The sequence below is a fragment of the Scyliorhinus torazame genome, chromosome 3 (genome assembly GCF_047496885.1).
Source record: "Scyliorhinus torazame isolate Kashiwa2021f chromosome 3, sScyTor2.1, whole genome shotgun sequence".
NCBI lineage: Eukaryota > Metazoa > Chordata > Chondrichthyes > Carcharhiniformes > Scyliorhinidae > Scyliorhinus > Scyliorhinus torazame.
Window position 1 is genome coordinate 130,808,863 of NC_092709.1, and position 10,893 is coordinate 130,819,755.

Here is a 10,893-nt window from a genome sequence, read left to right on the forward strand (position 1 = left end):
ACCACTGCAACTTCCACCCTTACTTCCCTCGGTATCCTTCAATGCATCTCATCTGCGCCCAGTGACCGATTGACTTTAAGTTTAGCCATCCTTTTTAACATCTCCTCCATCAATTTTTAGATGAGGGCTGGTTAGCGCAGTTGGGCAGATGACTAGTTGAGGTTTAGAATACCAATAGCACATGTTCAATTCCTGTTCGAGCTGAGGAAGACTTGAGTTATTGCTTCACACAGGAAGGTAATAGCAAATCACTACTGACAAAAAACTGTCCAGAAAATAATCTCAAGGTGAAGCCTCAACAGCCAGTAAGCAAAGACCTACCTTAGAGCAGAGCATTGATGAATGATTTGTTAGCCTATCCTGTGTCTCACATACCTGTTCTTTCACAATGACTTCAGCATCATATTCTTCATTAGGCAAGCCAGATGCAACATACTTGTTTAGCACTTCAGCCTCTAATACCTAGTACCCTCTGCCTCCATGCTAAGATCCCCATTGGTCCTTAATCAGCCCCACTCCTCCTTTTACTACTATTTTACTGTTTAAGCCTTTAGAGGCCTCTTGGACTTTCGTCCATGACTTCAGCATGAAATTTGTAGACAACATTTCATATGAATCTCATTGAGTTTTAGCCATTCAGCAAAGTAATATGATGCAATAAATCTTCAACATAAATTTTAATGTATTTTGTGAGATTACACAAACCATTTGATAGAGGGGGTTACAATCAAAGAATCCCTACATGTAGGAGGCCATTCAATGTGCATCAACCCTCCAAAAGAACACTCTACCTAGGCCTACTCCCCCACCCTATCCCCGTAACCCCACCTAACCTACATATCTTAGGACACCAAGGGAAAATTTAGCCTGGCCAATCCACCTAACCTGCACATCTTTGAGATGCTTTGCAGCTTAAAATGAAGGACAAAATGGATCCACGCATTAAAAGGTATTTGAAGCTGAAAATGCGATTTCAGAATTCAAAAAACAGCATTAAAGGAAATTACATGGAATGACGTAGTTCTGACAACATTTAAAAGGAACTTCCTCAAATCTTGCTATTAAATACAAGTCCGAGATGTGTCAAACTAACATTGTGAAGGTTTCTCGTCGCTATAACTGAAAATTAGTAGAGACCTAAACACACTCAACAATGAAGATTCATGCAAGATTTCTGCTATTGGGTACAATTGTGATCTGCTTGGCTGCTCATGGTAAGATCTTTTAATCCATATTATTTTTAATTCTGAATTTTATGATAGGGATCTACTCTATTCTCAATTGTCTCAACCTGAACATATTCCACACCTGCCAAGACAAGGAGCCTGCATGTATTGGGAGTCAACGCTGACATAACCTAAATTGTGAAGTTGTTTTTGCTTTGTTACCTTTCATCTATGAAAAATTCAATGGCATGTTTGATTTCACCAAAGTTTCAATAAGATCAAGATTTGACATGGATTATTTACAACCGTTGAGTCAACTAAAATGTGATGGTATAGCTTTATGACTGCTTTAATCATCCTTCAGAAGGTGTGTCATTGCAGAGTATTTCGGCTTAAATGCCGAAAATACAGGTTCAGTTTCTCTTTAGGCAGACCTTTTACATGTGCTCAAGTGAAATTTTACATTCTGAACTTTTGTAAAGAGGTGCCAATCAAATGAGGGGGAGCTCAACAAAGCAGGTCTTCAATTGAGACACGGCTTGACAAAACTAATTTGCCAGATGGTGCATGGGCACCTGTTGCCTGCGCATTAAGCAGAGAAAAAATGTTAAGGAAAATATCCCTTTTATGCTAGTCACACAATTCAATGGTCATGGCCCAGTATGAATGGGAACTTCTGTGTGAAGCTGTGATAAACTGGTATCAGTGTGATGCTTCCACGTTGTTCCCATATTGTGAAAGCAGGTTTCACAAAAAAGTTACCAGTCAGCGTTGGCCTGTCAGCAATATCTTCAGACCTCCAACAACATCTTCAGACCTCCAGTGCAAAAGATCCTGGGCAAAGTTTTACCTGTGGGATTGAAGACCCTGCACTCAGAAACACATGGAGGTCGGAAGATGGTTCAAGTGGGAAACAGACCTTCAACTGTGATTTTCCCTAAATTGGCCAATTAGTGACTAGTGGCTCACCGTCCAGGCAGGTTCTCGAAGCTCAAGAACCAACACGAGGCGCTACAGCGTGAAAGTCACAGCAGGAAAAAACAAAGAGGGCAAGGTGGAATGCCCCTTAATGGAGGCACCCACTCTCTAACCAATGGTCTTTGCAGCAAGGTCACAACTGAGGAGGTGAGTAGGGGAGGGGAGGGCAGTGAAGGAATCCCCTGCACAGAGGTACAGAGGTTGTTTCCAAAGCCAGGCAGGCAGGGCATCCAAGTCTGCCAGAAGTACCAAGTACCAGATCGGTCTGCCGCCAGACAGCTTAACCAACCCCCCCCCCCCAATGCCCGCAGCCTGCTGGGACCGGGAAACCAATTAAAAATCTCAGTCAGCTGGCAATATGCAAGGGGATTCAATTGGCCTCCAATTACTTCAATAAAAGTCAAATATTGGAGATGCCGTTCTGCAGATCCGAAATAAAGCAAAAATTGCTGGAAAAACTCAACAGGTTTGATTTGACTTGATTTGTCACATGTACCGACGTACAGTCAAGTATTTTTCTACGTCCAAGGGAATGTACACAGTACGTAGATAGTAGACAAAAAATAATAATCGATAGAGTACATTGACAAATGGTACATCGACAAACAGTGATTGGTTATAGTGCAGAACAAGGGGCCAAACAAAGCAAATACATGAGCAAGAGCAGCATAGGGCTTCGTGAATAATGTTCTTACAGGGAATAGATCAGTCTGAGGGAGAGTCATTGAGGAGTCTAGAAGCTGTGGGGAAGCTGTTCCTATATGTGACAGCATCTGTGGAGAGAGAGAGTTCACGTTCTGAGTCCAATATGACTCCTCTTCGGAACTGAAGAAAGGCAGAAGTGTGATGAGTTTTATACTGTTGAAAAAGGGGAAAGGTCAGGCAAAGAGGGACGATCAGAGATTGGGGCTGGAGGGGGGGGGGGGGGGGGGGTGGAGAGGGAAAGGGATTAAATTACAAATGTGTCATGGAGCAAAAAGCACTCTTTTTGCCTATTAATCCAGTGGGAAAAAAACTGCACGGTCGGGATTTTCTGGTCCCGCCCACAGTGGGACTCGTTGAAGGCGGCATTGGAAATTCCCAGCCAGCGTTTTTAATAATTGTACAGCCAGTTAAGTTGAAGCAGTCTGAAAGACATGATTTGTACTAAAGCTTGCTCAGAGCGTTGAAGTTTGCGCTTCTAAACCTGCAAAAAAAGCACAAAAAAATTGTAAAGGTCATTTAATATTGGTGGCTTATGGTTTGGTGGTGAATGTCTATTTCTAACAATTTGCTTATTTGATTAAATCACTTCAGTAGAATGGCAAATTAAAGTTGCTTTTAATCACATTCGGCTGACTCTAGGATTGCTGGAGTAAGAGAAACAGGAAAAAGAGGCATGGAGAGAGAGAGATGTAACAAGTGGAGAAATACCCCAATCTATTACAAATGACCAGAGATGCTGTAAAAAGTCCAAGTGTCTGATGCCATTGGGTACCAATTTATGGCTGAAATTCCAGATTTTCTTCCAAGCCATATGATGTCTGCTGTTTGGGTGGTTCAATGGGTACTCAATATTATTTATGCCAAATTGAAATCAGGATGGATGGAATGGAAGGCTCCCCTCTCTACCAACCTTCAGGTTCCTCCCGGTGGTGAGAAAAAACGTATTTAAAAAGAGGATGGTCAAACTACCACAAACATAGTTATTTGTTTCTTTCTAAAGAGGTACTTGGTTGCTTGAAATAGAGGAATATTTGAAGTGTGTGGAGAACAAGCAGAACCTAATGATGATGTTTCTTTCTAAAGAGGAACTTGGTTGCTTGAAATAGAGGAATATTTGAAGTGTGTGGAGAACAAGCAGAACCTAGTGATTAGATTAAGTAAATATGTTCTTTTGCATGACAAGTAGGACTTGCCTGAATACATCGGTTGGTACGTGTTTGAAGTCCTTAAATGATTAGGTCTGTTCTTGCTTTGTCCGGAAATGTCAAGACCTTGCAAAGACATAACGGGTAGAATTTCCGAGAACTCCACTGAAGAGGGGGTAGAGGCAGAAGATTCATCCATGGTTCCAAGAAGCTAAGCTCCACTCAAACATGTCCCTAGGTAGAAATCAGGCCCCAAAACTAGGGGCAATAAATATAAAAGATAGTCACCAATAGATCCAATAAAGAATACAGGAAGGGCTTTTTTTTTTAAACTCAGGAATTGGTTAAAATGTGGAACTCATTACCATAAGGATTATCGGAGATGATTAGCACTGATATATTTAAGAGGTCGATAAACAACTTAGATGGTAAAGGAGGCAGAGCCTCATGCGGACCATAAACACGAGCACAAAATAACTGGACCAAATGGCTTCTTTCTGTGCTGTACATTGTATGTTATTTTTGTCTATGTAACCCACAATTTTATCTATTTTTATATGCAAAGCTGAGTCTTGTTCTCCATTTTCACATCCAATCCTTTCCTTTCACTGCAGGTTTCTGTATAGGAACCATAACGAACTCAAGATGCAAATGTGTGAACGTCATCTCTAACTTCATTCACCCAAGAAAATATCAGCATGTCGGTGTCTTTAACCAGGGCTCCTACTGCAGGAAAGTAGAAATTGTGTAAGTATTGAAGAAAATAGTGTCTCAGGCTGTCGACATTCAAATAAGCATGCAAATTACTCAAGTCAGAACAAAATAAAACCTTCGAAGATTAAAAAGTTGAAGTTAGTTTAATTTTCCTACAGCAGAACGTTGAAATAGGGTCATTTTGGGGACAAATCCCCCAGACTTCAATGGACAGCTGTCATCATATAATGGTCAAACCTGAATCACATTTTATTTTGGCACTTAAAACATTCACTGTGGACAGGCTGGAGATAACATTGAGCTATTCGAGTGGATTCCCACTGCAAATGGGGCAGAATCCAAGGCAATTGCCACAAACTTCACAAAGACACTGGGTACAAACTGTTGGGTCCAGATACCATCATAGCCTCCAGCCTTCACCCAACCCCTGCAATACCATCGATCCAAGGGGATGAAAACTGTGGGAATGAACCTTAAACCGAGATCCCACACTCAGGACTTTTGAGTTCGCGTTAGGTGTACAAACATCCTGCAAACCTCCTATCAGCCAAGAATTGGGGCCACTAGCGAAACCAGCTAGAGTTGGATTTGAACCCCACTAGACTCGGGGACACAAGGTTTTCATGGTAAAGATGTACAAACATCCTCTCCCTGCCAACATGGCCATTTTGTAGAACTGTGACCCTAGGTAGGGCACCCCAGAAAATGCTGGTGGGTGTGGGGGGAGGTAACCTAGCATCCCCTCTGACTCCAGCAACCTCCCACCAACAGATTAGTCAGAAGATACACTATTGCTCCTTATGGCCTCTCCTCTTGAACGGTGAACATCAGCAGCATCAGGACCAAAATCCAGCAGAGCTGCGAGGGTCGGATCCTCAAGATCAGGCAAGTGGAGAGCATTCCACTCCAATCCTGGCTTGTGCCTTGGATTGGTGGACAGATTATTTTGGGGGGGGGGGGGGCAGGCCCTGAGTTACTCGCTGTAGGATTCCTAACCTTTGAACTGCTCTGGTAGCCACAGTATTAATGTGGCTAGTCCAGTTCAGTTTCTGATTAATGGTAACCCCCAGGATGTTGAATGTGGGGGATTTAGCGATGGCAATGCCTTTGAGTGTCAAGGGGTGGTGGTTAGATCCTCTCTTGTAGGAGATGGTCATTGCCTGGCACTTTTGTGGCACAAATGTAACTTGCTGCTCGTCAGCCCAAGCCAGGATTTTGTCCTCCCCTTGCTGCATTTGGACATGGACTGCTTCATTATCTCAGGAGTCATGAATGGTGAACATTGCACAGTCATCTGCAAACATCACCACTTCTGACCTTATGATGGAAGGGAGATCACTGATGAAGCAGCTGAAGATGGTTGGGTCTAGGAAACTACCCTTAGGAACTCCGAAAGTGATGTCCTGGAGCTGAGATGATTGACCTCCAACCACCACAACCATCTTCTTTTGTGGCTGGTATGACTACAACCAGCAGAGTGTTTTCCCCAATTCCCATTAACTCCAGTTTTGCTAGGGCTCCTTGATGCCATACTTGGTCAAATGTTGCCTTGATGTCAAGAGCAGTCACTCTTGAAGGGGGGGGGGGGGGGAAGGAGAGACAGTGGAGCAGTGGTTAGCACTGCTGCCTCAAGGCACTGAGGACTTGGGTCTGATCCCAGCCCCGGGTCACTGTCCATGTGGAATTTGCACATTCTCACCCCCACAACCCGAAGATATGGATTGGTCATGCTAAATTTCCCCTGAATTGGAAAAAAATGAATTGGATACTTTTTTTAAAAAATGTTTTAAGTCACTCGCACCTCACCTCAGGCATTCACCTCTTTTGCCCATATTTGAACCAGGGTTATAAGGAGGTCAGAAGCTGCGTGACACTGGTGGAGTTCAAACGTAGCATCCTGAGCAGGTTATTGCTGGGTAGCACTGCTGATGACTCCTTTCATCACTTCGGTGATGATGGAGAGTAGACTGATAAGGCGATAATTGGCTGCGTTGCATTTGCCCTGTTTCCTGTGCAACCAGCATATCAGGACAGCAACATGTACTATTTATAAGATGCACTGCAACAGCTCGCCAAACCTTCTTCGATAGCAGCTTCCAAACCTGTGACCTCTATCATCCAGAAGAAGACACTTCAAAATTCCCTTTCAAGTCACACACCATCACAACTTGGAAATATATTGTAGTTCCTTCACTTTATGTTGTGCATTTACTTACACCATATGGACTGAAGGGGTTCAAGAAGGTGGCTCATCACCACTTGCTCAAGCACAATTAGAAATGAGCAATAAATACTGGCCTTGCCAACGACACACACATCTCATGAAAGAATTTAAAAATGTGGCAGGAGAGATGGATCCGATATCCTCGTACAGGAAACAAAGTTAGAGTGTAGCTACAGAATTAATTAGAAGGTGTGATGATGGATGTCATTTTAAAAATATTTTTGGGAATATGGTAGTATTCTGTAAAGAAGGCTGTATGTGTGTGTGTTTAAGTTCATGATTTATTAAACTGGGGTGACGTTTAATAAAGACAGCTTATCTGTGAGAGCTGAAAGATAAAAGGGTAAACAACCATGCATTTTTTAATGAAGGGCGATGGTGAGGTTGGATTTCCAAGTAAATAAATTGAGCTTAAAATTTGCATTAGGAGATAAGTAGGAAATTGACTTTCCAGCTGTTGGAATTTCAACAGGAAGCTCTGGAGTGACAAAGAACTCTTACAAAAGTTTCATAAATAAATGGGAAGGTATATTCAATTTTATTGGCCTGAAAGTGGAGGTACTAGGAAAACATCAAAGATTTTGATATTTTACAGAAGTTGAGTTCAAAGAGGTTTTGGAGGACAATGGAGCCGGAGATGAAAGGGGGAAAAAGATATTCAAATAAAGATGTTTAGCCGAGTTGTGCTGTGGCACTGTAGGGGGAAATGTTTGAGGCCAGGTGTGCAAGGAGAAGGTATGAAAGTTGTGAATTTGAGGCAGCCATCTAGTCGAACCAGAGAAGTATTTTGTTTTCAGAAAACAGCCCGTTTCTGAAACTTTCTTGTGGATTTATGTATCAGGGTGGAAATGTTTGAGGAGTTAGAACCTCTACAGTGCAGCAGGAAGCCATTCAGCCCATTGGGTCTGCACCGAACCTCTGAAAGAGCACCCTACCTAGATTCACTCGCCCACCCTATCCCCGTAACCCCACCTAACCTGTACATCCCTGGAGACTAAGGGACAATTTTAGCATCGCCAATCCTCCTAACCTGCACATCTTTGGGCTGTGGGAGGAACACCGAGCACCCGGAGGAAACCCACACAAACACAGGGAGAAAGTACAAACTCCACACAGTCACCCAAGGCTGGAATTGAACCCGGGTCCCTGACACTGAGGCAGCAGTCTAACCACTGTGCCGCCCTGGCGTGATAGATCTTCATTAAAGTGACAGTTCTTTGTCTTGGGTAATATTACTGCATTTTTACAGTTAAAAATCTATAAAGGTTTTTCGGGGGTTGTTAAGACCATTAACTGTAATTTCAAGCTCTAGTTTCTTTTCTGGTTAATAAGTCTTTTAAAAGGTGTTACTGGAGTTCTATGCCCTTGGGCCAGTAACCTTTCCTCCTCATTTTACAAATAAAAGCTGTGATAAGACAGGTTTCCTTCTGGGACCCGACTTGCTCAGCAAATAACATATGCTGTTGTTGTAACACAAGGGGGATGGTGTACAAAAGGGAATACTTACTACAACTATGCAAGCAGTTTGTAAGACCACACCTCGAGTATTGCATACATTTTCGGTCTCATTTAAGTAATATATACTTGCATTGGAAGAATGCAGATAAGGTTTTATTCTGTTGATTTCTGGGAAGAAGGGGTGGTCTTATAAGGAAATGTTGAACAGGTTGGGCCTATAGTCATTCGAGTTTCGAAGAATAAGAGATGATCTTATTGAAACCAAAGGTTCTGAGGGAAATTGACAGTAGATGCCGAGAGAATGTTTTCCCTCATGGATGAATCTAGAACTAGGGGCATCATTTCAAAATAATAAGAGTTGCATATTTAAGATGGAAATGATGAGGAATTTCTTCGCTCAGGAGGATTGTGAATCTTTGGAATTCTCCACTGCACAGATTGTGGTGATTGGGTCAGTGAATATATTCAAGGCTGAGAGGCACAAATGTTTGACCACTACAGAAGCCAAGGGATTATGGGGAACAGGTAGGAATGTGAAGTTGAGGCCAAGATCAGATCAGCCATGATCTTATTGCATGATGGAGCAGGTTTGAGGGACCATATGGCCCACTCCTGCCCCCTTTTGCTTGTTCTCTCATTCTTACAATGAATGCACATGTGGCATGATTTACAGTATCACTACTATTTATGTTAGGAAAGTGAATGCACCTGCAGGAGCTTTTACATTTCATTTCTAATTTTTCTACTTGAATAATTTCTACACTTGTTGCAGAATTACCCTGAAGCATGGGAAAAGAGTCTGCGTCAATCCCGAAACTCAGTGGGTCAAGAGAATGGTTTCCTTCCTGGGTAAACGGTAAAATATTAATTCTACCTACTTACTGATGAGTGCACAGGAATCATTTAGCAGATTGGGAATAAGCCTAGTTGAAGATACAGACAAGTATGCACATGCACAAGTAATTCAGCAGTTGGGTATTATTAGCCTACACTATCTAGCTCCAGCGCGCGCGCACACGCAAAATGAAAGGGGCAGACAAAATTGGAGGTTTTAATAGGGGTTGAATAGGGGGCCATGGAGCTTGGGAAGGCATCAAGGAGGGGTGGGAGTGGGATGTCCAATCGTCCTGCACACGCTTTCATTTTTGATCCCACCAGTTTCTCTTTGCTCACACCTTCAAGATCTGTTCAGCGCGTATACTCCCCTTTTCATGCCAGAATGTATTACTATATTACTTCAAAACTGGATCCAACATTGATCATTGGGGTACCACACTTCGAATGCTTTTCCAATCGGAGCAACATTAATGTATGCAAACACTATAGCTGTCTGTCACCATCTTTCTAACAACACTGCTACATTTCTTGCATTTAGTGCCTAAAATTTTATAAAAAGGCTCCTATAAAAAAAAAAACTTTACAAATGCCTTCTGAAAAATCCACATGGAGCACATCTACTACACTCTTGTCCTCTTTTGAAGATGATTGAGCAAGTTCAAAGTTTATGGAAAAACAAGAATATTCATCTTTTTAATATCTATAATGGCATTGCTTTTCCATATATCATAAATATCGTTTATGTTTTAGTCACAAGTGAATTTTCTATCCACTGCAACAAACATACTCTATATTTTGCATTTCCTAGAGCAGCAGGAACTAATGAAGTAATCACAGAGGAGTCATCAACTGAATGAATGTGAAGTGGAAATTTCACTGGGAGCCAACCTTTTGCCGTGTAAAGTTTACTGTACCAGCCAGTGCCATAACAGAGTTGTTTGCAACCATTTCACTCGCTTACCTTATAACTAATATCACAGCTTTCAGAGAATGTAACTCCTTTCAATAAATGCTAATAGTCTTTGCTACTGCTTATTGCGTCTGGGCTGCAGGTTTAATGTGTCAAATTATTTTTGAGCCAATAAATTGACAATAATTTTAAGCGTGATATCAATGTTCTACCAAAATCCAAAGAAATGAATCTTCCGCTCATTTGTAATTTTATGGAAAATTATTTTAAAGTGTTTTATATTGATTTTCTCTAAAACGGATTACGGGCGGGATTCTCCACCCCGCCGCGCCACATTTCTGCCCCAAACGGCCGGCGGGATTCTCCGTTATGCCAGCCGGTCAATGGGGTTTCCCATTGTGGGGCTACGCCATCGGGAAACCCCCGGGCACCGGCATAACGGAGAATCATGCCGGCGGAGAATCCCGGTATTTGTATGAATTCCAGCTCTCAGCTATTTTATATAATGTGCTTGGACACTGGAGTAAATTCTAAAAGACTGCACTGCTGCCAGAGATTTGTTCAAAATGAGCACATGGATCCAGTACTACATTTCGTACATTTTTCACTATCATCAGTGTTGTTAATCCTAGCTTTACCATGTACCTTAATTTTTACATTTAAGATTTAAGATTTAGTTGAGCTTCAATATTATCCCAAGTCCGTAATTTGATGCACCCTCTTTTGCCTCCTGGGATATATTTATTTTGCACTCAA

General features: G+C 42.1%; 1 protein-coding gene across 3 annotated transcripts; it reads left to right on the forward strand.

The window, feature by feature from the left end:
• The first annotated feature begins 1,080 nt into the window (after positions 1 to 1,080).
• Positions 1,081 to 10,258, forward strand: LOC140409528 (interleukin-8-like). 3 transcript variants are annotated; one of them, XM_072497921.1, is made up of 4 exons: positions 1,081 to 1,214; positions 4,609 to 4,741; positions 9,163 to 9,246; positions 10,036 to 10,258. In XM_072497921.1, exons 1-4 carry the CDS (start codon positions 1,154 to 1,156, stop codon positions 10,082 to 10,084), a joined length of 327 nt encoding a protein of 108 aa, XP_072354022.1. In that variant the 5' UTR covers positions 1,081 to 1,153; the 3' UTR covers positions 10,085 to 10,258. The 3 variants fall into 3 exon arrangements, with proteins under 3 accessions (XP_072354022.1, XP_072354024.1, XP_072354023.1); XM_072497923.1 differs by having other exon boundaries at positions 10,041 to 10,258; XM_072497922.1 differs by having other exon boundaries at positions 9,163 to 9,239; positions 10,041 to 10,258.
• Positions 10,259 to 10,893: the final 635 nt, after the last annotated feature.

Coding starts and splice junctions, on each gene's coding strand:
- LOC140409528 (XM_072497921.1), top strand. CDS start 1,154: ATGAAGATTCATGCAAGATTTCTGCTATTGGGTACAATTGTGATCTGC. Junction 1,215..4,608: donor GATCTGCTTGGCTGCTCATG/GTAAGATCTTTT, acceptor CTTTCACTGCAG/GTTTCTGTATAGGAACCATA. Junction 4,742..9,162: donor TGCAGGAAAGTAGAAATTGT/GTAAGTATTGAA, acceptor CACTTGTTGCAG/AATTACCCTGAAGCATGGGA.